The following is a 26372-nucleotide window of genomic DNA, read 5'->3' as shown; positions in this document are numbered from 1 at the left end:
AAAGCCCTGATTAAAGGATTAAATTCTGTTTTAAATAACTGAATGATCTATTTTGGTAAGAACACTGTTTTACAGCAGCAGCTGGCTGTGTTACATACAGCTATATTAGGGCACTGCCAGCATTAAGAACCCTGTGTGATGGGCTCTGAGCAACTTGGGAAGCTTTTAGCAGTCTATTAGATTGCTTAAAGGCACTATGAAATAATACCTGCGTAACTAAATCAATCCCAATGAGCAAACTCATATTTCCGCCCTGATAGTCAGGGACAGGAACCAGTCTGCTTCCAGCTCTAACCTCGAGTCTGCGCGGTCGGAAATAGTGGACAGAAAGTAGACAGAAGGAAAACAAGGAAGACAGATGAGATGAAAGGCAGAGGGCTTGCAGGTTGGGAGGGGGATATGGACAAAGAAAAGGAGAACATTGAAGGGGACAGAGTAAACCAGCAGAAACCAAGCCAGCATAAGCCAAAAATGTGCAAAAGATAAGAGAGCAAAAAAGGGGAACAAGTCGGGGAAGCTGTGAGAACTTAAAAGGGAATTAAACACCTTGTCCATTTGGTTTAAAAGGCGTTGTAATCTGATTAACCATCTTACATACTTTCCCTCAGGGCCACTGACCACAATGCTTGCGTATTAAACCAGATTTGTAATGTATGACCACACCGCGGATAGCCATGTGTTTGAAGGAGAGAAACTGGCTGAATTCAATGTGATTTAACCACATGTTTCAACCACTGTGTGTGTGGTGTGTGTGTGTGTGTGCGTGCGTGCGTGCGTGTGTGCGTGTGTGTGTGTGCGTGTGTGTGTGTGTGTGTGTGTGTGTGTGTGTGTGTGTGTGTGTGTGTGTGTGTGTGTGGTGTGTGTGTGTGTGTGTGTGTGTGTGTGTGTGGTGCTACATGTTGCTCGTGAGCAGAGAGCAGCTAATGTGAGTGGAAGGGACACGGTGCTGGGCCAGACATCAGCTGACTGAACATGCTGGCAGAGCACAACCTCTGTCAGCAAAACACCACGGCAACAGTGTGTTCCCGCCAAAAAAGCTCCCTCCATGTTCGTCCGGCTCCAAAGAGACCACACCCTGCTTCAGCTTCCAGTTACTTTAGAGACTTTAGAGAGGATGTTATACGCTACCAATCTAACTTTATACCTTTTATGGGCATTGGACGAAAACCATTAACACAATTAACGCAACGCACCGACACACACGGGACAGCTGAGGTCACATGCTCGGTGCTTTCGTGCAGCGGTGTTCCTGAGAGTGCCAGCTGCGGCTGTTATTCCAGGTTTTCTGCAGAGTCAGCTTGGTGTTACGAGGGTCCGTTCAGAGGGGCCACTTCATTCCTTTCCGCTTGCCTCTCCACTCGTTGATATCAGACACACTACGGATCACACTTGGGTCAAAGACTTCTCTTAAAAACACCTTTCCCTGGCTCTTGGTTCGTTTTACTCGAATAAAACACCCACTCGGGGAAGAGATGAAGGAGAGTCTGACGTAACCCCTGAAGTATTTTAGGGTTAAGTAAGTCCATTTTCTACTTTACACAATTCAATTTGGCCCTTTGTTGTACACAACACCTCATCTGGCTGAACACTCAGGTGAGGACATACTCAAGGAATTATTATTTCTCAAACTAACAAGCTTCAACATATTACAGCCAACACAATCGACAATGCTGGCATCAAGACAGAACACATGTACTTTGTTCAGTGACAGACTCACAGGAGCCACATCAGCACTCACATGCTCGCTTCTGCACTTTTTTAAACTGTTGTTTCCGGAGAGCTTCATCAAGTTGACAATAAAATCACAAGTTGATGATCAGTTGTACGTAATCACATCAATCAGCGCTGACAAGTTAAATTAAAGCTTGCCAAGAAACATAGTAACAAGTAAAGGAATAACCAGCCATACCGGCAACTGTGCTTTAGAATGGAAACAAAGCGTTTTGTTTGGGTTTCTTAAATCACACTGTTATCAAAAGATGCTCTCTGGAGTCAGGGACAGAACACATGGAAACTAATAGGAAAATCCTCCGTCCTGAGTAAAATAAATAATAAGTGAATCATACATACTTTGGTAACTGTGTTTTCTTTGATTTGAGAAATGTGAATAACCTTAGAATAAGCTGTCGTTTTTAGGAAGTTAAATCAAATACAATCTTATAAACCCTGAACATTTGTATTCATGCATGAATCAAGAGTTTATCTACATTTAATTAGTTAAAATTACATTTATTTTAGTTTGTGTTATAGATTAGTTGATGTCAAAGATAAACAGGGAAAACAGGCGATAGCGAAAGGGCAAAGCAAAGGTTTTCTTTACATTTGTTTCAGAATATACTTCATAATGAACTAAATACATCTATGAGTATATATGAATATTAAAACATTTGAATTGATATCATTTTCTGGTTGCAAACCTGTATGTGTGTTGACATGATAGATACAATAACATGTGGTAATTTGCTTCAGTGTCCACAGTCTATATGTGTTTTCCTTCAGCCCTGCAGCTCTAGGGTTAGATATAAAGGAGAACGGCCAACAGCAGCAGTTTCTGCCTGCACGGGCTGCGTTCCTCACAACCGGGCCAAAACAAACATCTTCCCACAGTCTCCTCTGCTGACATGACTGTGCGCAGGGGAGCCGGAGGAGTGTGTGGCTTGCAGCGGCCACATGTGCACCTCAAGTATCTTTGTGCATGTATATGTGTGTGTGTGTGTGTGTGTGTGTGTGTGTGTGTGTGTGTGTGTGTGTGTGTGTGTGTGTGTGTGTGTGTGTGTGTGTGTGTGTGTGTGTGTGTGTGTGTGTGTGTGTTTGTCTGCATTACCAATTGGGATAAACCTAACCCTAAAGCTTGTGAATTACATATTTATCTTCCTCGATCTTCCCCTGTGACATCTAAATCAGCTCCCCCCTGAGCCACATGCAGCTCCAGAGCCTCCACCACTCGGATTGTGTCCATTAAAAACCCCAGCAGCTCCTCCACTGACCACACCTCTTTCAGTCCCTGCAGTTAGCAGCTCCTGCACTATCCTATAAGTGGTGAAAGCATAACATGGACATTTAATTGCAGTAAGTCCTGCCGGACAATAGAGGAAAACCCACTTTTGTTACTTTAGAACATTTCAAAAAGTGACTTTCGGCAACTTGTAATTTTATAGTATCAGCATATTTATGTTGTATGTACTTAAGTAAGAGTTTTGTGTGGATATTGAAACCAGGTAAACCAAAAAGGCCCAGAATTACTAGCAAAGTCGCCATCTTAAATGTGTTAAAAGTGAATATTTTCCTCATTTTCTAAAAGACCTATGAGTCTGTTATTAAAAAACATATCACCGGTGTTTTGTTTTATTTACAAGGCTTACATAGATACAAAACATCCCTGAAGTCTCAGGAATACATATAGGGTTCACAAGATAATATAAAAAAATATATTTTTGTAATTTATGTCCATTTTGTCCTGTCATCAACTTTGAAGCTTTAAAGAGGGCAATTTATTTCTAAAACGTGAACATCCCTACTTTGCTGATGAGTTAGAAAGTAAAACATCTGCTGCATAAATTCGTTTTTGCATCCGGTCCAAAAGCCATAAAGGTGGAAGTCATAGTGGAAGAAAACACATTTAGGATAATAATGGACTGATTGTCCTTAGGATTTGTTTAGTCATCTTGAGGTTTCAAAATACCCCCGGGTTGGAAATGCCTGAGTTGCCTCATCCAGTAAGCCCCGCCCCCTCCAAACCCAGACCCCATGTTAACCAGTTGCTAAGTGCCGCAATTAATCCATTTCCTCCTCAGAAATTCGACCCGTTCATTAGGCTTTCCATAACCTCTTATCCCCCCTGAAAGTCTGCTCTGCATGGTTCAACAGCGGCCGTGTGGCTCGTTCAGGGTGATCCATTACACCACACTGAACACTGGAGGGGGAGCCATGGAGGGGAGTTTGATATAAAGTCTGAAGCTTTTATACTTCTCCAGGGAGGAAAAGGACTGCGCTCTGACGCAGCCAGGAGAGAACGATTATTTCTCAGATTTGATCGGCGTGAACCAATAAATCACATCATGTGGAATGAAGTTAATGCTGTTGTTCAAAGACAGACACACAGAAGCCTCAGGCTGTGTCTCTGCTCTGACAACGCAGAGGAAGGATGATGCTGTTGGGCTGCAGAGCTCTGGTTGAGCAAGCTGTATAAATAGGACCAAGACAAGCTTACACTTCATGCAGCCAGAACTTGACTTAACATACAGATGGATTCATTTTCATTCCTGCTGCTTCAAAAGCTGTAGGTCAAACCCTGACAAAGTAACAATCACAGCATTACAAGAAAGAAACTTCAAAGGGACCGTAGTGGAAACTTGCTTTTTGAAGAAAGTGCCCCGAGCAGACTCATTCATCAATCTCCAGCAGTTGCACCGAGAGTAAATATTTCTAAGTTAGGGCTATTCATAATTTGCAAGACAGAACTCAATGCTACAAGACTTCATCTTCAATAATCAATATTTACAGCGGTGATCGGACTCGTGAAGTACTTTTTTTTCACAAACAAACCATCGGGACTTTCTCCAGGGGGAGAGGATGTAAATGGAGCCTGACAGTGGCGGCTGTGCGGAGTGTGTGTGATCTGCAGAGAGACTGATGGCTGGTTCCGGCCCATTTACTGCTGTGTTATTGCTCAGGAGCGAGTCCACCCCTGGGGCTGTGTGAGGAAGAAGCTGGAGCTCGGATGGTTGATGGCTTTATAAATCACAGCCAAGCCAAGGCCGATTTCCAGTCCATAATGTGAATCAAACGTGTACTCTAACCCACACATCAACCGAGACACACATACACTCATAAAACACTGTTACTTAAGTTATTTAACTTTTGGCAGGCCCCTACAAGTATAGCACTAAAACGGGGACAGTGAACAGTTTAAGTGGGTTATGGCAGAGTGGTTGATGCTAACCTATTTAGTTGTATAGAAATTCATAAACGCACATTCAAGCAGTTTTTGAAAAGAAAAGAAATATTGCTCTCAAATTCCTCTACAACAGGGGTGTCAAACTAAATTTCATCGCGGGCCACATCAGCATTATGGTTGCACTCAAAGGGCCGGTTGTAACTTTAAGACTATATAAAAATACATATATAAGTATTTCATAAATATAAAATAATTTATTATATTACATCATTGCCTCTGCATTGGATTATCATCGGATAGGGTAATAACTTCATAATTAACTACATCTGAAAGCAGAAGTCTTGGGCAAGTCTCTTCAGTGCGTATGTCCCAAAATGATTTAAAAAGAAAAGCCAAATTCTGGAGAAAAAATAAATAGAAGTGACATTTTGAAATAAAAATCTAATTCTGAGAAAAAGGAATTCTATGAAAAAATGCATATTTTGAAGAAAAAAAGGCAAATTCTGAGAAAAAAGTCATATTTGAGATGCATTGTGGGACATGTAGTTTATGGGCAACGTGCTTCTGTAGCATGTAACCGTATAATAAACATATTATATTCTTTGCAAGCTCTTGTGGGGCCACATAAAATGAAGTCGCGGGCCGAATGTGGCCCCCGGGCCTTGAGTTTGACACCCCTGCTCTACAAGATAATGAGACTGCAGACTGCAGCCTGGACTCTGGATCAGCATGCTGCTTCACTGAGTGTGGCCGCTGGAGTCAGCAGGAGTAGCTCTGCTTCTATGTACACACCATGAATATGGAGTCCAGGTCAGTTTGATGCTGCTGGGCAGACTGACTGCTGGGGACCTTCAAGCTCTGCTGAGGAACTCTGTGAAGAAAAGTTGCAAAAGTTGTTTCCTCAAGATGAGTTCAGGTAAAAACCTGCAATGAATTTGGAAATTGTATAAATAATTGGTGTTGTTTTGCACACTTAAATCAGCAGAGGATCAAGTGCCTAATGAAGACATAATACCAAATGCATGATAAGATACCCCTCCTTTAGTTTTACCTTGGATCGGCTGAGGGGGGTCCATCTTTGAATACTTCAAATGTTGAGTGATAGCATACATCTTGTGCTATCGGTAAGTACTATTTTTTTAGTTGTCACAAAACATTGCACATGCATACAAATCCGCACAGAAATGCAACCAATCATGTGCAGACAGACTTCCTCCGTCCCCTACTCCGACACAAATGGGGTCAATCCGACACACACTCGACCACCAATGAAAGAGGATCCCCCAAAAGTACCCCTCTGCTGGACCCTGGAGCTACCAGTGACTTCCCGTCTACAGCAGCTAGACTGATTTACTCACGTTCAGCCCTCTCCACTCCCACCGCAGCGCAGAAAGCCCATCTCTGTAGCCCCTCACAGCGCCATGTTGAACATTTACACCATCCCACATCCTACATACCTAACACATTTACCGACTTGGCACCAGAGCTGTCGGGAGAGCACGTTGCGTTATCAGTGACAGATAAGGGAGGTCAGGCAGAGCCAAAGACTCCTTAAACGCAGCTGAGCGGTCAGTGTGCTGAGATAAAGGATGGACGACAGACATCTGACAAACACAGCGTCTGGAGACAATGGACTCAGGGTGGGGGGTCTTCAAAACGACAATAAATAAGCCATAAAGTGTGATCAGAACTTGAGCATTTTAACTCAGCCCATGTGCAAATTCAAGCATCGAAAAGAGCTATAGAAAGACAGCAGGAAATGCAATCCACACACAGGATTAATGAACAGTCCCGTAAGCAACACTTTCAGGCCCAGTGGGAGCAGACACATATCTTACCAAATCCAAGCCTTAGAATCAGATCACATTGTAATGCCAGGCGTAACATTTGCCCTCGTTTGGATCTGGATCTGTGTGCTGGCAATTTAGGTGGGAATGAAAGGCTCCAGGCCACGGTGCTGATTGATCAATTCCTGGGGCAGGAGATGTCTGGATAGCAAGTGTGTGTGTGTGTGTGTGTGTGTGTGTGTGTGTGTGTGTGTGTGTGTGTGTGTGTGTGTGTGTGTGTGTGTGTGTGTGTGTGTGTGTGTGTGTGTGTGTGTGTGTGTGTGTGTGTGTGTGTGTGTGTGTGTGTGTGTGTGTGTGTGTGTGTGTGTGTGTGTGTGGAAGTGTGTGGTTAATGAATTACAGCCTTGACAGATCAGGATTAGCCCAGGGCCAGAGAACAGATAAAAAGGAAGACCATCCTTCTCCCTGTACCACACAGACAAAAAGCTCAAAACAGAAGATATGACGCCAAAGTTGATTTTCTTTCTCAAAACTTTGGAGGGTGAAAATAAGTTTAGAGACTTTGAAGCTCCCTCTAATTAAATAAAGTGCTTCGCCTGTCTAAAAACAAGAACTCATGTATTGTCTGCAAAGTGATTATGGTTCCCTCTCCCGAAATCCATGCTTATGACAAAGCACATACACCAAATTAATAATAGTAATAGCTACGGCAGTGTTTTTTCTAAGGCTACCATGAAAGGGTTAGTGGGGTCCTATATTAATCTTTACTGTCCACTGGTAGAAACATATTTATAAGTTTGCACCCAATAGCATCATATTCATACCTATAGAGATACGTCTTCTCTGAGTAAAACAGTGCCTATTTCAGAGCAAGTCCTTCTGAAAAACAAAGCTATAACGTCATAGACAGGACTGAAGTCAAGCTGATCAGTGGGTGGACATCGCCCCCTGGTGGTAGGAAAGTGAAGCCCTCAGGAAAGGTGTTTGGGACTCACCACAGGTGTAGATGACGTTCAGGTACTTCCTGGTGCCGGAGTAACAGGGGTCTCCAAAGTCTCTGCTGGAGGCTCGGACCAGACAGCTCTTCCTTCCCTGGCAGCGGGAGGTCAGAACCTGCAGAGCCACAGACGACTGGCAGTCTGACGGGAAGAGGGAGAACAGGAAGTGATGCATTATTTTAAGACATCCATACCGATGGAAGGTAATGCAGTTGACCTAGTTGTAAAATCCTTCTTTTGTGAAATCATGTTTTCTAGGAAGGTTAATATTAAACACTGTTATTTGGTGCTAATTACGGTCTACTGCGCTATTAGACACACATAGAGAAACATGTGTGTTTGTGAGGACCAGACAGAGTAATGGATGTGTCTCTCATACATCATCGTACAAGCACCTGCCAGCTCCCCTTTGTTCTGCAGCTCTCATCCTCTGTCCGGACAGATGAGGCTCTTCTGTTTCCTTTTTCCACTCTCACTTCCTTCCTCTCCCTCATTAATAACGGGACTTCAGAGGAGGATATGCTGACCCGCTGTGCTCGTACTTGAGATATTGAGATAAAGATATTCACTTCATCATTGTATAAAATAAAGAAGAAAGTAACAAGAACTTGAGAAGCTGGAACCAGCAATTTTGTGACACTAATGATTGATAAAAGGTTTTAAAAGGCAATCGGTTAATAACAAGTGTAGTGTTATTGTGTGTTTTTTATGGTGAGCGTTACAAGGCGAAAGTGTTTCCAGAGACACAAGACACGTAATTATTGTAACTAAACTTCAACACTAACTACTGAAATCGCTATTTTTTATGCCACCTCGTGAACTTTAGTGACTCTCGTAACTGAGATGTGAGGAGCGCTAATGACGTGGAGAGAACCTCCCGCTGAGTCCTGTGGGAATGTGGATGGGCCGTGGTTCCACACGGATGCCTCTCACAGGCCCATCCAACCCCTAAAAACAACACAAGGAGTCGAGCCTTTGAAAGTGGACACTGGTCTCTCGCACCGTCTGCCCCGGTGGGCCCGAGAGAGAGAGAGAGACAGAGACCAGACAGGTAGAGGGACCCGGCTGGTTAAGGGTTTCCTCACACAAGGGCCACAATGAATTATGGTACAGGTCAAAGGGCAAATGGAAGCGAAAGAGGGCAAGCCAGTGGTCATGCACAGTATCAACATTGGGAATTCATTGACTTTTAAGAATCATAATCAAACCACCACGCTTTATTTCCAGCAAAACCAGATCAAAGCTTCTCAAGAATGTGAACCTGAATCAACGTCTGTCCACTCGGACGCGGTTCGAAGGGGCAACCGGACACTCCCCAGCTGGAGCCGACACACTGGAATTCCCAACCAGGATGCAATTTGTAGGGAATCCTGTGGGAACCAGTGAGTGTAACTGGATCACCAGTCAGAGACACGGCAAAGGTTAGACAGTTCCCACTGTCACTTGAACACAACCGGTTGGATTCACGGATATCGAACTTAAAAGTCTTCAGTGATTTGAGGAGACTTCCGTAATGCTGCTGGCACTATGATGGATGTGACGGGGAACTTTATTCCCTGGTGCTTTGAACGTGCCCCGCTGCACGTCTCAGAAAGTCTCCAAAGAACTGAAGGCAGCTGTTCTTTTATACACCTCTCCCCACGCAGACACACCCGTCATAGTGCTTTCGTTCAGTAGAAACGAGTCAAATACGTGCCTGCATCCATTTCCACCATGGAATATGTGGAACAACTGTACAAGAGATGTTTATAGCAAATGTATAGGGTTACTATCCCACTTAGCTGAGCATCCTCTGCTCATGTCAGAGGAACTGCATCTGATGAAAACCAACAGCCCGAAAACAGAAACAAATTCATGTCACTGTCATATATGAGAAAGGATTCCTCAATTCCTCACAGGAACCAGCAAAAGCTTGGCATTTCTTTTTTCTTAAGAAATGACTCAAATGATTGTAATCACTGCAGCTCTGACTGAGAGACGACTGAGACCGAGGCATCCCGCCACGAAATCAATTCATGCCATTTAGACACGTTTCATGACAAAGATATATCAGATCTTAAAAAGATGTAGCCTCATTTATCTATTATCGTTCTCAACCATTAACTTTGTGTCGATGACTTGTACAGATATGTTTGTGTGTGTGTGTCTCTGTATGTAAGTATCTATATCAGTGATTATGTGCTAATGCTGCCGCACAATGATGTGCTTTAATCTCCCTCTTTTTTTCTCTTCATACTGGGCTTGTTTGAGCTGGTGTGCCACGCTGAAAAACTTCCTCTGACTGACAGCCCCCCCCCCCCCCCATTAGCTTCAGCTTTGATTCCCTGACTGGGTGATTAGTTGAGCAGGGGGCCCGCGGAGGATCTGGTGGGGGTTTCTGGGATAGATAAAGACTTCTAGAGACAAGAGGAGGAGACACACATACATATTTATTCTTTGCCCAACCGTGCTCACATACACACACACACACACACACATTTCTCTGCAGTTTAAAAGAGCATTCCTCAGGGTCTGACCTCCTCTGGCTCTCATTAGCAACTTTAATACAGACAGACAAGCATACACAGTCTTCTCCCTCACACACACAGAGCATGAATAACCCCTCATACCTCTAACCTTTGCCCCCCAACCACCTCAGAGCCTGTGCTGCCACCCTCTTTCCTCCATGCGGCCAACAAGGACCGGCCTATGGTTCAGAAGAGAAGGTCCACAGTCAGAAGAAGCAGTGACTGATGGAAAGGGAGGAGCTTTATTGACAAACACACACTTATTCTCCCTCATATCTGATCACAGCAAACGAAACAAGACAAAAAGCGAAAAACCTTCCTTGAAATGACCCGTGGTTGATCGCCCACAGCTTGTCAAAAGTCACTGACACCTGCTAAATCTGGGCACTTCTAGATTGTGAAATCCTCCGCTTATGTCTTCTATCCATCTTGCATGTTTTGATGTGTGTGTGTTGATATGCTGCCCCGCACCAGCAGCCCCACTTGGCTGCTCAGCTCAGTTTGTCACATCAGTCATCCGTTATACATCCATCTTGCGTGAAAACATCGTCAGAATTGTCTCGTGTCCAGTTTCCACAGACTTATTCTTACATAATATTATCATTTCATAAGGCAACAGCGTGACAATAACATCTTCAAATAGTAGCTCTTGTGACCAACAAAAACACCACTGAGCACACATCCAGACACACAACCCCCCCGACACACCTGCAAACACATAAACACAGACACACACAGCAACCTTTCCCAGAAAACTCCCTCAGCTACGCTTCATAACAATCCTCCAGGTTTTCCACCCCCGCACACCTTCCCTGGAATTTCCAAGACAATGGGAGAACAAAAAAAAGCACTCGCTCTGACTCACCTGAGAAACGTATCATTTGATAGGTGGGCTTAAGTGACTGTTGTGGGAAGTCTTTCTTTGAGAGAAAAGTGACTAACATGTTGTGATAGGGCTAGCAGACCTGCACACTGCAGTGATTTCTGTGAATGCCATTAATGAACTTGAGACGGCTCTCCCACACACACATTTACTATGAAAGTAGTATTTGCAGGATTTAATTTCACTGTGACACAGTGAAGTGAAGGATCAGAGCATATTCATACTTAGTGTCCAACACAACACACATACAAATACTATTTTCAGCTGTGTTTGCAAGCTATTTTTCAATCAGAGTCACTTATGTGTTATACATGAGAACATGTTGCTTCATATATTTAAACACCAGATCTGAATTCCAGACAGCAGTGACATTATGCCTTAAACCTAGCATGAATCTGTTATCCTGAAAAACACTGATGTTCTTGGTAGCTGTAATACAAACATCAGGTGTTCTAGAGAAGTTCAGTAAAAAAGTTGGCATTAAAGAATTGACTGACTGAAATCCTCTTCTACTTTAGCTGGACTATAGGACAGGTTGAAACCACACAGAACCGTATTGTATCTAATCTAGTTGAAAACACACCAACACCCTGCTACTTATCTGTCCTGTTTGCATCAAAGTGAGAGAGAACGCAGATAGGGTTACACGGAAGCGGACTTCACCCTAACAACTGGAACAGACTTCTTAAAGCCAAGTGTTACATCTGACCAGCAGCTGTGCCTGTTGGGCTTTTACAAGCTGCGGTGATCACATGAGACACCAGCCATCTCGTGCCTCAGTTTCAAACATTAGCTGTGTCTAAAGGAAACCCAAAAGTGAAAGCGCAGTGGCCTTAAAACAAAGAAGAAGAACAGAAGCGGTCTGAGACCCTGGATGCCAAGCATGGGGGGGCTATTTAGATGTCAGGAGGTGTGTGTGATGGTAATGGGGCAGATGAGAGAGGAGGGCTGAAGCAGGCCCCTTTGCTTTGAGGATTCTCCATCACCGCCAAGACCTGTCCAACTCCACCACTCTCACCCCACCCCAAAATCCAAGGAGCAGACGACATCAAAGAGGTCTTACTTCTGTGCGCACATGCCTGCGTATGCACTTGTTTCGTCTGTTGTACTTGTCAAGGGCTTTGGATTCAACACGCAACCGGATAGTGGCTCTCTTCAACTCTCTATGGTGGAGAATTGCAGAATTCACAAGCTATAAAAGAGTCAAAACCTCCTCCAAAAGATACTTTCTTTTCGATTAATGTCGAAAAGCCCAACTCTATTTGGCAGGTATCTTCTGTTTAATTGCAACCCTAGTCTTTGGCTGAAACAGAACTTCAGGAAAATGCTTGAAGGGATATCAGAAAATAAATCGTCGATAATGATTTCCTGATGCTACTCGCTGTAATGTCTTTCTAACATTAAGCATATTTCACTGGGCAGGTGCAGCCACCTCCGGCAGTAGAGAGTTACACAGAGTGGTGCGGTTTAGGAAGATTACTATAACCAACTTTTTTGGCGCAATCAAACACTCATGTTCGGAGACACAAAATCAAAATAGGTCCAAAACAAACTTACGCATAATGAAACCGTTAAGCCCAAAATGATTCTATCCACAAACACACACTCACGCATGCGAGGCCGCACACAAACTGTGACGGGCGGGCAAAAAAGAGGGAAGACAATTTAAAAAGTAATCAACGGTGTGTGTCTGAACTGTCACTCAAAACACCCTCGCTTCCTGACCCTGGTGACACGGGAGCCACATCAAAGAGGAGGCTGACAGGGGAAATCCCACCAGGGCTCCACTAGACTGTCTGGAACAGCCTGAGGAGGTGTTAGTGGGAGTGTGAGTGTGTATGCATGTGTGTGGGATAGAGAGATAGAGAAACACGCTATAATAGAAGGGCATTCAGAGTACGCAGACCTCTGCCAACGCTGTTTTTGTGAGTGAAAAATAAAGCGCTTAATGCGGAATACACTGGTAAATATAAAGAGGCACAACTTCCTTCTTCCATGAAAATAGGGCCAGTTGTTTCTCTGTACTCCTGCTGACAGTATACAAACAAAAAACCCTCTTTGGCAGAGTTGATAACAACAAGGCGTTTGTGTACATGTGAGTTCCTGTAAACACACACAAGGTTAACATGAGACTTGACAGTAAGCACAACTTCTCCTCTGCTCTAATCTGGCCTTTGTACAACTGTAACATTAGTCAATTTTCCATCAATGCTTGGAGAACTCGGCTACTGTATTTAATCCTGAGTCTGAAACCAGATCTCAGGCCAGCCCTTACTCACCTACCTGTCGCACATTCCTGGTCCACCTGCGAGTGGAGGACCGGCTGAGGTTGCTTCAAAGCAGTCCTCAATGCTCATATAGAATACACACACAGACACATCCACACAATGCCTTTCTTTATATCTGTCTCTGATTACCCGGTGACTGACGCCTGTGTCAGACTTTCGACCCTTTGTGTCACCTCTGTCATACACACACAAACACACACTTCAGGGCAAGTTCGTGGTGCATCGTTGGAATTGAGAATCCCAAATTTAGACTTCCTTCACAACTAAAAACACACCTTTTTTCAGGCACACATCAGTTAACTTATACCTGCTCGGGCTACTTATTTACAACATCAGTGTACACTTCCCTCTACACATTAACGAAACAAAAGGTGGAAGCCAAATAAATGAGCCGGCCAGCAGAGGCCAGGGCCACCATGGTAGCTACGGTTATGCTAATACTTGTCATGGATCCAAGCTTAGAGTCATTAACATTCCCCTAAACAAGGGCGAGGGTACATCTGGATATCCCAAGTAATCACACATGTGCACACACACACACACACACACACACACACACACACACACACACACACACACACACACACACACACACACACACACACACACACACACACACACACACACACACACACACACACACACACACACACACACACACACACACACACACACACACACACACACACACACACACACACTTCGAGGGAACTCAATACTGTCCCTTTTCTGCGGGCCAAACTCTGCGCTTTAGATGACAGAGACACCTGATCTACATTCCAGCCCATTTCCTCTGGCAATGTGTGTGTGCATGTTTGTGTGTGTCTACGAGTTTAAGTGGTGCTTTTATATATCTTAGTTTGCTTTTATAACAAGATGGAGAAATTCCAAATAGTGATATGTTTGTAAAAGTAAAAATGATCAATGAGTAATCGCAGAGGGAAAGAGTAAACCGTTGACATCCAGGCCCCTGTGACTGAGAAGCTGTAGAGGAAATTATAAAATGTGTCAAACCACAACAGCATCTCGAGGCAATATCACTCAAGTTAAAGAAATTCATGAAGCCAGGAGTTATGAGGCTGCCAGCGTTTGTATTTGTCTGTGTGGTGTGTAGGTACTCGAGCCCTGACGAGTAAAACTCATCAATTAAAACATTTCATTTTCCATCTGCTGGATGCATAATAACGCCTGGTATGCTGCTCCTCCTGAATCATTAATATGTATAATACATTAGCAAGACAAGACCTTTTAACAGCATGAAAACGCAAGCAGACTCGATTTGCATTCCCCGCTTGTGTCTTCAAGTAAGAAAATCTCATTCGTCCTGACCTCACTCTGACCCAAAGACTAATGCTAGGAATAGAGTGAATCATAATAATAATGTCAAACAGTATTGGTGTTAATATGATTATCACCTCTTCCCAGACCTCTAAGCATAAGGTGAACTGATAGGAATACAGCAAAAGGAATTAACTTTGTGAAGAGGTAGCTGTAGCCAAAAGCTATACCATGACTGCCATTTACTAAATGTAATGAAGCCCAAGTGAGGTTAAACTTGACTTTATTTAGTCACTACTTAGTCTGACGTTATTACGATAACGATTTGTAATTTGAAGTATTAGTGTGTTACCTTTGTGAAAATAAATTGAAGGGGACCTATCGTGCAAAATGCACTTTTTGATGTATTTTATACATATATATGTGTCCCCGGCAGTGTTGTAGTCAAGTCACCAATTCACGAGTCCAAGTCACTCTCGAGTCACCACTCTTTGAGTCCGAGTCCAAGTCCGAGTCACCAAGGGAGAGTCGTAGTCGAGTCCGAGTCCAAGTCTGAGTCCAAGTCTGAGTCAACCAAGGAGTGTCCGAGTCGAGTACGAGTCATCATTACCTGTGTTCGAGTCCGAGTCCATGTCCGAGTCACCTAAGAAGAGTCCATGTCAAGTCCGAGTCACAAGTCTTCATGTATTAATCTTTGTGGATATATGTGTTGAAATGTAGCTGCTCCACTACATTGCTTTTATCCTGTCATGTTATACTAATCTGTCTATTGAACTGCTGAGAAGCGAGTTTGGCTACAATTCTTGTAATAGGTGCTATACAAATATAAAGCTTGGACTCGAGTCCGAGTCCAAGTCATCGTGCACGAGAATTCACGAGTCCAAGTCCGAGTCGCGTCAATCAGTGCGCGAGTCAGAGTCGAGACACGAGTCGAGTCACGAGTCCAGAAAATCGGCACTCGAGTCCGAGTCCAGGACTCGAGTACTCCATCTCTGGTCCCCGGCATGTCAGGGAACTCACAAAGTGTCAGAAAATAAAACCCTCTCTCTTTTCCTCCGTGCGCAAATCTCTGAAAAACAGGGCTACAACGAGCTGATCTAGATTTGCCATTCGATATGACGTTATTTACGTCATATCGGATCAGAATCAATGCCCAACGTGTTTTGGACGTAATATGGCCTTTGTTTACATTAGCAAGCATCGCTAACACTCAGAGCTAACCAGTACTGCAGAGAGCATGTGTGTGAAGAAGCAGGACATAAAAAGGAACTCACCTTGTGGTAAACCGGCAAGAGAGAAAGCCTTTGAGCTCCATAATGTTTCAGAAATAATCCTTGATGTGGTTTTGACGTTTCATCACCGCAGCATTTATTTTAGACAGTATCTGCGGGGTCCTGCATGAGCAGACTTAAGCCCCCTCTTTTAAAAAAAAAAAAAAGCTTTATACCCGAATCAGCACTTTAGTAACAGGAAGTGAAATAGAGGGATATGAGGCATGGCTAGAATGGGTGATCTGTTTGGTATTTTGAGCAAAACACTTCATAGACATGTTTTTTATATATATCTGAGACCTATGCTGTTGCCTAAATATTGCATGATAGGTGACCTTTAAAACGTTCCCAGTTAACATCATTATTAAACTATTTTAAATAGGTATCAGATCAGTTATGTCCATCATATTTCTATACCTTTTTTAACAATCAAAACAGGTCATGTGTTTGCAAGCCAAAATTAAGTTTACACTTTACAGTTTGAATGTTTACAGACATGACATGTAATTTACAAATACGAAATAATTTCTAACCAATTTGTATTAAAAGCTATGTCAAATCTCCACCAGTCTGAAAGTGAGAAGGGGCCTCACCTACTGACGGGGCCCTCCTGTGGTGCAGGGGACACTCCAGGGTGCCCTGTTGAGTTCGGCCAAACATGGCGGAGTAAACGGCGATCTGCATCCCCCGTTTGCAGCTCAGCCTCATCCTCTCCTCCTCACAGACCACCTTACTCTTATACTCGTCTGGGGATAGAGGATACAGATGTGTCACAAATAATCAAAAAGCAAAACAGGGAAACCCGTTTTTAGTGGCAGGTTCAATTAAATTAAATTCAAAGATGTTATTGTCATATGCACAAAGCTACAGTGTAGAAAAGGCAATGAAAATCTTATGAACTGTGTGTGTCAATCAATCAATAAAATATAAAATACAAAAATACAAAATAAAGTAGTGCAAAAAGTCTCTATACATACATGTAATAGAATATGATATGTACAGTATACAATCAAGAAAAAAGTGTGATTTGAAGCTTGTAGATCTGGAATAGCGGTTAAAAAACTAAAGGAATATCACAATTTGGAATTTATGAATAACACAATTATGGTTAGCATATTACTTTTCTATGGATTTGACCTCTACAACACTTTACAAGATATTGTATTTTTTGGTTGTCTTTATTGAAAGTCAAGAGTATCTGCCAAATATTTCTCAATGTTCTCCATCTTTTTGATTTAATCCAACCTCTTTAGAGCAACCTTTAAGGAAAAGGGAACTGACAAAAAGCCTGATCGTGTGTAAACAGGCAGAAACAGAGGTGCTCAGTGGACATGTAGAGCCATGCAGAAGCATTCCTCACACACATCCAGCCACAGTGACCTGTGACAGCCAGAGCAGCTCCACTGGCCAGCAAAGAAAAACACAACAGCGTCGCTACCATGTGGGGAGTGGAACAGGAATGCAGGAATAAGAGAGAGTAAGAGAGCAGATAAAATAGGTTTGTTATATCTGTTGGTGATGGATTTGCTCTTGTTCATTATCACTGCCTCCGTTTCTCCTTCACTTCCTCCATCCTCCACCCACCTCTCCTTTCAGAGGCAGTGACACCTGCCCGTCGCACCTCACTAACACCCCATGCTGCCTTTCTCTCTTCCCATGAGAAGTCATTGGTTAAGTGACAGTGAACAAAGAGCTGTTGATTGGCCCCGGGGTCCGGTAGAGAAAGAAAAAGTGGGGAAGGCAGGGGGATCAGTGGATCAGCCAACTTCTGGTCACTCTAGGAGACTAGAATCTGGGTGGGATTACTGCGGTGTTGTGGCTCCCCTCTGGAGTGATACTCTTAACTTCCTGGCTCACACAGAGAGGGAAGAAGAGGGATAAAGGGAGAGGTATGCAAGGATAATGTTCTTTTAAATAAATAAGGGAAGATGGCGGCAGCAGCAGGAAGGAATCCCATCCATTCTTTGATGCTTAATTCAATGTCAGTTTAAAGTTGGATGATTGGAGAAATCGGTCGAATGAAAAGTGAACAGAAATAACTTTGGCAAATATCAAATATACTGCAGACAAAATCTAATATTTCTGTTATTTATTTTCATCAAATACCAAGATACCTAAATCAATTAATGGCATATTTCCTGGGCTTAAAAATCTACTATAGTTGCACATTTTAGCTTTCATATGCTACCTTGTCATGAAATGCATTGATGCTGTATACTGGGGATATATCAGCATTCTTTTTCAATAGCCGTTTTGTCTAAAAAAGATGATTTAAAATGTAGAAATTATTTTTTGTTAGTGAGAAAATATGTATCCGTACTTACAGTACATATACACTATGGAAAAGAAAAATGAATGAGGATATCGATCATTCACGTGAGGGTCCTTGGTTGAAATGTGTTGATGTTCATTAAAAATACAATTAGCTCTAATACCAAACTATTTTCTTTTTATATACTGTGACAGTTTGCTCTGAAACACAAACAAACCAACATGTGGAACTGGATTTCCTCAAATGTTGTTATTCAGTCTCAAAAGCAGATGAAGTGACCCAACCCCTGGTGTATTCCTGATTAAAAGTGGAGGAGTGTGAAAAAAAGAAAAACGCACAGAGAGGGTCAGCCGTGTGAGTCAAGATGGGAGGTGCTGAGGGACTTACTAGGTCTGCATTTGTACCAGACAATGAGGTATTTGCTGCTGCCGGGACACTGGTCCGTCCCGAACACGCGGCTGTTGACAAGGACTTGACAGCTCCTTCTGTCTTGGCACTCGTCCAGCATTTTCTAAAGAGGGAAAGAGTGACAAGAGAGCGGGGGAAGACCAAAGAGAGGGTTACAATAAGCCAACGATGGTTAGACCAGCAGCAGGCAAACCTAAAACCACTTCAAACAGGCTGCTTATGGCCATGGGAATATGGAGGAGAGAAGCAGGTACAGAGAAAGCCCCACTCCACTCATTTCCTGGCATTCTTTTGCTTCTCCAGTTTCATCATCTTTAGCCGGCTGTATCCCAGGTGAGCACATTCCAACACAATACCTCTCCGGTACTGAAATCCCACTCGCTGGAGGAATGACTCAATGGATTTTGTTCACAGCCCTCCCCCGAATTGAACATGAAAGGAGAAGGATTTTGTACATTAGATCATGGAATGCAGAGGGAGAAATAAGGGATGTTTGTGTGTTCCCCCCTATTCCCCACACTACAATACACACAGCTACTGTAGTCACATAAACACCTGCTGAATACGCTCCACATCACCAAATCAAAAAGTATTTTGAGAAGCATCAACATTACTGTCTACAGCTGTTTGGGGAATATACTTGAAGAAGTACTTTTTGAAATGAACATTTGTATTTCACACAACATCGTGCAGTATAATCCAGTTCTCCTTCATCCAGTCGAATGCTTAATACCTCAGATCAGGTGCATTCTGGCTAAAACCTTACTTTTTAAGACACAGACTTGTTGACTCAGACGGAGTAAGTGTGGACGGGTTTAGTCCAATTTATAAGGAATTTCCTCTGTTTTTTGATTGTTTGATATACAAAAGTGTATCCCTGAAAACAAATATTTTCTTCACCAATACAAGGTACCACACAGTGAGTTTTTGAAATACAAATTGTAAGTCTGTGGGTTAGGGCTGCTCAATTAATCGTATTTTAATCGCAATTACGATTTTGGCTTGCAACGATTACGAAAACAACGTAATCGAAATAAAACGATTTTTTATTTTTGTATTTGTTATTATTATTATTTTTAAAAAAAAATTGTATTGGTTTTTCAGTTGAATTATACTTAAAGTTCAGGGTAATCAACTGTTAAAAACATACTGTTCACTTTTTTTATTTTCAATAAATTGATGTTTTCAAAGTAAATGGATAATCGTTTTAAATACTCGTGATATCAATTATTGACCGAAATAATCGAGATTATGATTTTTGCCATAACCGAGCAGACCTACTGTGGGTGTAGTATTCCTAAAAAAATGAAGGAAAAAAACAACAACAACAAAAGACCATTTCTGAAAATGCCATCTTATGCTCTGGGAACTGTTAAAGATAATTATCTATTTACTTTTTTTAATTTGTGTACATTTCACAGATAAAATAATGAATAAAAAAACCATCAGATTAAAATGGTATATGTAGACATTCATGTAGTACCAACAGACCCGGTCATGCTCAGGTGGCACAATGGGTTTCTTCAGTGCCGTGCAAATGGGGGTGGCGCAGCAGTCAGTCATTCTCTCACTTTGGCACAATGCACTCTCTGTGTCTGTGCATTCATGGCTGTCCTGGCTATTATAGAATCGGAGGGTGTTTGACGCGAGAAGGCATGGGGACTAAGAATAAACCAAACAACCTAATGAATGCTGAACAGGATGTGTTTGTGTATGTTTGTATTGGTGCTGCAAAGCAAGGGTTCACTTCAGTCGCATCCCAATTTAGGAGAGGATGCAAAGGCAAGGACCCCATTAAATCGCTTTGTCACATGAGAACAAGCATGCTTCCTCTTTAGAGAGTTTAATTTGCCGGAAAACATCCTCACAAAGCATTGCATAATCACTGTGGTCCTCCAAAATAAAACCCTTGGCATATTTGACCACTTTACAGGACACTTCTTCCCAGGAGGATCCACTGTGCACAAATGAAAGTTTGTGAAGAGTGGACTAACCCAGGGAGGAAAGCTGAACAAATGCAAAGGTCAGGGACACATGGAAGACACTGGAGAGGAATTAAGAAACCTGATTAATTTAGCCTACAGGTCCTTTAAAAAAATGAGGAAAAGTAATCTATAAAATTAGAAAATTGTCAGTTTCTGATACAAAACACTGTGAGGAAAGTGTGAGTTCAGTTATTACCTGTAGTGCTGTGGACACAGAACAATATCGGTCATCCTCCCGCGGGTTATAAGAACTAAAGAGGGCCTGGTAGCTCTGAGGGCACTGTTTGGGGTCGGAGGCTCCTTTCCTCCCGTAGAAAGCTGATTGGACGGTGATGGTGGTGCGGGGCGGGCAGCGAACGGACAGAAAGTCTCCGTCACAGGCCTCCTCGCTGTAGTTCCTCAACACTTTGGACAGGTAACCTACAAAATACAGAACATTTCTTAACCTTCCTATTGTCTTCGTTTCCCCCCCCTTACTTTGGTGTTCGCGGTCAAATTTGACCTGGTCCTGTTTTAACGCTATTACATTAACACTTGACCCCTACAACACTGTGTGTGTGTGTGTGTGTGTGTGTGTGTGTGTGTGTGTGTGTGTGTGTGTGTGTGTGTGTGTGTGTGTGTGTGTGTGTGTGTGTGTGTGTGTGTGTGTGTGTGTGTGTGTGTGTGTGTGTGTGTGTGTGTGTGTGTGTGTGTGTGTGTGTGTGTGTGTGTGTGTGTGTGTGTGTGTGTGTGGCCTAGCATTACTATACTTGTGGGGACCTACATCTGTTTACACAGTCACGTGTGGGGACTCGCCTCCCTTATGGGGACAAATTGGAGGTCCCCATAAGGGGAATCATTAATTTTAGGGTGAAGACTTGGTTAGGTTTAGGATTAGGATTAGGGTAAGGTTAAGGGTTAGGGTTAGGCATGTGTTGGTTATGGATAAGGTTAGGATAAGTCTCCAGGAAATGCATGTAAGTCAATGTAATGTCCCCTAAAGTGATATATACATGGTGTGTGTGTGTGTGTGTGTGTGTGTGTGTGTGTGTGTGTGTGTGTGTGTGTGTGTGTGTGTGTGTGTGTGTGTGTGTGTGTGTGTGTGTGTGTGTGTGTGTGTGTGTGTGTGTGTGTGTGTGTGTGTGTGTGTGTGTGTGTGTGTGTGTGTGTGTGTGTGTGTGTGTGTGTGTGTGTGTGTGTGTGTGTGTGTGTGTGTGTGTGTTTCATCTGATCCGGATGGTTACTAATTCCTTGTCTTTATGGCGGTCATTTATTGACCGGGAACACCATGGTTACAAAGTTGACTAAGTCATCCAACATTCAATGAAAGTGGTGATCAGCAATTGTATATGTTCAAATGTCTACTGTGAAGGATATCATAATGTAAAACAAAAAAGTTATGATTGATGAAAGTAGTAAATCGGTCAGATTTGACCCAACAGGAGGGTTAATAAGCAGCATGTGCAGCATTAGGCTCTATAATTTAATTTCACAGCACTGGAACCAATGAGGAGGACAATTCCAACCCGCTAACACGATTTAGCATTCCCATTGACCACTTTAAGAACACTATCCTTTGCAAAGAGGGTTGGTAGCATAGTACAGTCTCCTATGATCTTTTTTGTTTAATAATAGAGTGTTTCCTTGGACATGTGGTCGTGCTGCATTTCAGCAAGGCCTGACAGATCATCTAAAAAGGTTAAGGGTAGAATACCGCAATAACACAGAGAGGGTAAAGCTTTGGCTTGTTTAGCTGTTAGCGTCAGCCCTCCAGTCATGGCTGTAGAACATACTCTTATCTGTTCAATATTAAAAAAAATACCTGCCACAGATGATTTTTAAAGCCTGACATTATTACACTTTTTCATACAAGGATGTAGTGAATTCATAACTGCTTATGCTCTGCTTATGCTCCCAGGCTGAGTGATTCTCATCTCAAACAAAGAACAATTGTGTGTGGTTATGTGCAGCTCCTCAGGCTCAATTTCTATTTGCATGTTATTTGCTTGCCAGTGACCGTGTGTACTTTCCCCACACAACCGGCTGGTATCAAGCCTGTAAATAGAAACATTACATAAACCGTTTAATGGAACAAGTACCGTGTGAACTTTCATTTAACCTCAGAGGCTGCTCCAAATCAAATTAAAGCTATCATTCTTTTAAAACACTGAAGTCTCTCTACTTTCTCCATTGAGAGTCTCTGAGAGCTGCCAGTCACCCGTCAGTCACACCGGAGAACTGAAGCCATCACAAAGCCACCATTAACATTCCTGCCTGTGAGAAGGAAGCACAGATAAAGGAGAGCTGATCCCCCGGCCGCTGTCATTTAATGTCTTTCTGAACTTATGGACCGTTTGTGTCTTAGCTTCTGCAGAGAAGGAACACAATGTTGCTTTATGTCTCAGTCGCTTCCTTTTCTGAACTAGAAAGACAATTTCAATGAATGATTTAGTAATTAAAAGCAAAAACTTTAACAACAACTTCCAACGTGAGCTCAAGCTTCCTTCTAAGTGGTCTGCAAACACATTTACAGGGAAGTCAACACACAGTCTCACACACACACTCTGTAAGTGGACACACTGTGATTCAATTACCTGTATTTGGTTAGTGTTTGGTAGCGACAAGGAAATAAAGTTCTGTAACACACACGTAAGCACACATGCACGTACACACGTCGATAAACACAAAACACACACATTGTCCCCTTATCACCATGGCCACAGTTAAAAGGAGGAAGGGGAACAAGAGACATTCTCAGGCTTGGAAAGGTCAGCCTCTCTAAATAGAGATGGTTATTAAACCCCCTTTGCTCACATTAACAGGTTTCCACCGGTGGCTGGGATGTGAAAATGGAGCAGGTGCACATACAATCCTATTTTGAAGTTTATTTAAAGATTATTTGCATGCCACATATCAAATGTTCAGGATGTGATCTAATATCAGCTGCTGTCTTTACATTACAGCTCGAATATTTGACTACTATTTTTAGAAACTATTAACATCTTCACTAACTATGTTAAGGCCACGCTTGACTAAAGAAAGTCGACTAACACTTATGTGATATGTTTGACCTGATTGATTAGTGGACTTTAACAAAATAAACTGTAAAACCCTGAGGTTTCTTTTGAGAGAACTTTCCCCACAACGAATCACGAGCATCAAAAGCCCCACTATCAATGTTGCGTTACCAAAGATGTGCAAAAGGAGAGGCGCATGCAGTTCTTGGAAATAGTCATTCGGCATGAAAGAAACACATCGTGGAATAAATCCTAGTCAACTAAAACAGACTAAAAGGAGGCAGGACAACTTTTTGTTTTTGGGTCATTTGAAACAGTCATTTGCATCATACTACATTAAAAATCCCACAAAATAAAAACCTGTAATTAGCTGTGATATAATATTGTTATATTGCCCAGGTCTACTTTTAAATTTGATTCTATCTTTTAGCTTAACTATTTTCTTCCCCTCCCTCAATGATCTCCTGCTCACACACAGGTCTCCTTTGCATGCCACATTCCACACAGGGTGAGAGGCAACTTGGCATTCCCCCTGGCAGCGGGACCACACACACACACACACACACACACACACACACACACACACACGGAAAACGTCAACAAAAACAACGTGGTCGGAACAAGCCCCACTGCCTGGCTCTTGAGGCTAGGGTGTGTGTGTGCTGGTATAACAGTATCACATTATTAAGGCTGGGTCTTGGCACAGTGCCAGTGCCATGAGAGACCACGAGTTTGCCCGGCCCTCAAGTAATACCATGCCCTGGGTACAGCAGTGTTACCATGGATACTGGGAGGTTATGAAGAGGGTGAAACGGGACTGAAGATGCACGATTGAATTCGCACAGGCCACTTGAAGGAGGAGTTTCTTGAGAAAGCGAGAAACACACGCCTTCCTGAAAAGTGGGGATTGTGGGTAAAGGCAAACAGATTACCTAACACACACCCTCAGGTGCTTTCTAAAGAATCCATGTCTCTCTTTCTGCCCTCCAACTCTCTCTCCTTTCTCTCGGTCTTCTTCAGGATCGTCGCCATTGTTCCCTTCCCGCTACCTGTTGATTGAAGCCTCCTTTCAAGGCCAACATATTAGGCGGGGTTAAGGCACCTGTGTAAACCGTCCAGCCAATGACAGGTGTCCCTCAGAGGCAGAAGGCCAAACAATGCTGGAGGAACACCCAGGCGTCTCTGTTCCTTTTCATGTGAGGCCAGACTCCTTCCTTAACTAGCTCTCTGCCCTTTCCCTTGACAAAAGCGCTGCGTTATTATGTCTGCTGGTTTGTTTATTCGGCCATTAAAAGGCAGGACGTTGCGGTCGCGTTGCTGTTCGTGTACAAACAGGTTGCTCTCGTCGTCAACTGGATTGAAAGGTCCATTTAATCTCCTCACAAGCAGCATAGGGATTTGTTATAAACACAGACACAGAAGATGGCACCTGCCTTTTGTATCCATCATCCACAGGCAGATGGGATCTTGTCATATGATGCGACAGTCAATGTAGGCCAGTCTAATTTCACCTGTTATCTCTCAGCCAATAGAGAACCGCAGTGACGCGTCCTAAAACCCGGATGTAAACTCCTTCCGGTTCCTTCGTCAAAAACGCAATGCAATTTCTTCATAGGATTTTGGAAAATAGCTCGAAATATGGTCTGTGGTTGACACATATTTAAGAGACGGATCACGTTTTGTTCAGCCGGATAATATCCACATGTCTATCCTACTTTTATAATTTCCGAAGCATAAATCTAGTGGCAAGAAGCAAAATGCTAACGTTATGCTATAAAGGAACTACAGCGGGGTCGCTGCTTCAACGTCACGCCAACTTAAGATCCATATTCAAACATACAGATTGTAAATGGTACAAGTTGAAGTGTTTGTTTGAACAGTTTGCACGAGGCAGGTACTTGCTTTCAAGCAGAACAGGGCAAACAAACTTAGCGGGAGTGTTTTACGTGTTCGGTGTAATGACGTAAAATGGCCTGGACAACTTCTGTAGTCCTATTCAGCCACTTGGTAACAACCATCGTTTTTCAGACACGTAAACTTGTCACCAGCGAGGTCACTGCTGATGTATTTAATGTCGTAGAACAAAGCGTGATCTTTCTCTTCAATTTGTGTCAAACACAGACCTTATTTGGAGCTATTTTCCAAAATCCTATGGAGAAATTGCATTGCTTTTTATCGAAGGAACCGGACGTGGTAAAAATGCTAACTTACTTCCGGGTTTTAGGACGCGTCACTGCGGTTCTCTATAGTAAAGCTAGAAAGGTAATATGCTAGAGGCCCTTGGTGATAGTTAGCTTCTTATGTGTGGTCATGTGATGACCCTAAAGTGTGACCCTACCATGGGGGTCAGGTTTGATGGAGATTAGTGACGGTCCGCTGTGTTGTGTCAACATGACGCACAAAGAGGCCTGAAGGAGAAGTCTTTCCTCCCTGGGAATCACTGATTTGAAGCAACCTGATGCAGGTCACATACCAAGGCAAATGTACAGCAAAAAGGCGCGTCATTACTTCTTTGAACAATGCTCTAACCCAGGGGTGTCCAAACTTTTTTCACCGAGGGCCACATACAGAAGAATATACGAAGGGCTGGGCCACTCCCTAGAGGTGAGGTATACTGCCTCATAAGTTAAGTTATAAGTTGGAAAAGTCAATCCAATGTAGGTAAATTATTCTTGATACTTGAAAATGCTTAGCCGTAGTTTGGACACCCCTGCTCTAACCCAACTGGAGCTCCCACTACAATCATACCTAACCTGCCTCTCATTGCATGTCACAATGGGATGCATCTCTTACTAACTCTCC

General features: G+C 42.9%; 1 protein-coding gene across 1 annotated transcript in view; it reads right to left on the bottom strand.

Moving 5' to 3' along the window:
- LOC117439537 (protein eva-1 homolog A) overlaps positions 1–26372 on the bottom strand; it is a 79984-nt gene that overhangs the window by 35924 nt on the left and 17688 nt on the right. The window contains exons 2-5 of the mRNA XM_034075465.1: positions 20771–20994; positions 18569–18692; positions 16503–16655; positions 7680–7823 (exon numbers count right to left, since the gene is read on the bottom strand). Coding sequence (XP_033931356.1) covers positions 7680–7823; positions 16503–16655; positions 18569–18692; positions 20771–20994 — 645 coding nt within the window. The remainder of the gene's footprint in view (positions 1–7679; positions 7824–16502; positions 16656–18568; positions 18693–20770; positions 20995–26372) is intronic.

This window comes from Pseudochaenichthys georgianus, chromosome 24 (assembly GCF_902827115.2).
Source record: "Pseudochaenichthys georgianus chromosome 24, fPseGeo1.2, whole genome shotgun sequence".
NCBI lineage: Eukaryota > Metazoa > Chordata > Actinopteri > Perciformes > Channichthyidae > Pseudochaenichthys > Pseudochaenichthys georgianus.
The sequence above is the reverse complement of the archived record's forward strand: the minus strand, read 5'-3'. Positions and strand labels throughout refer to the sequence as shown.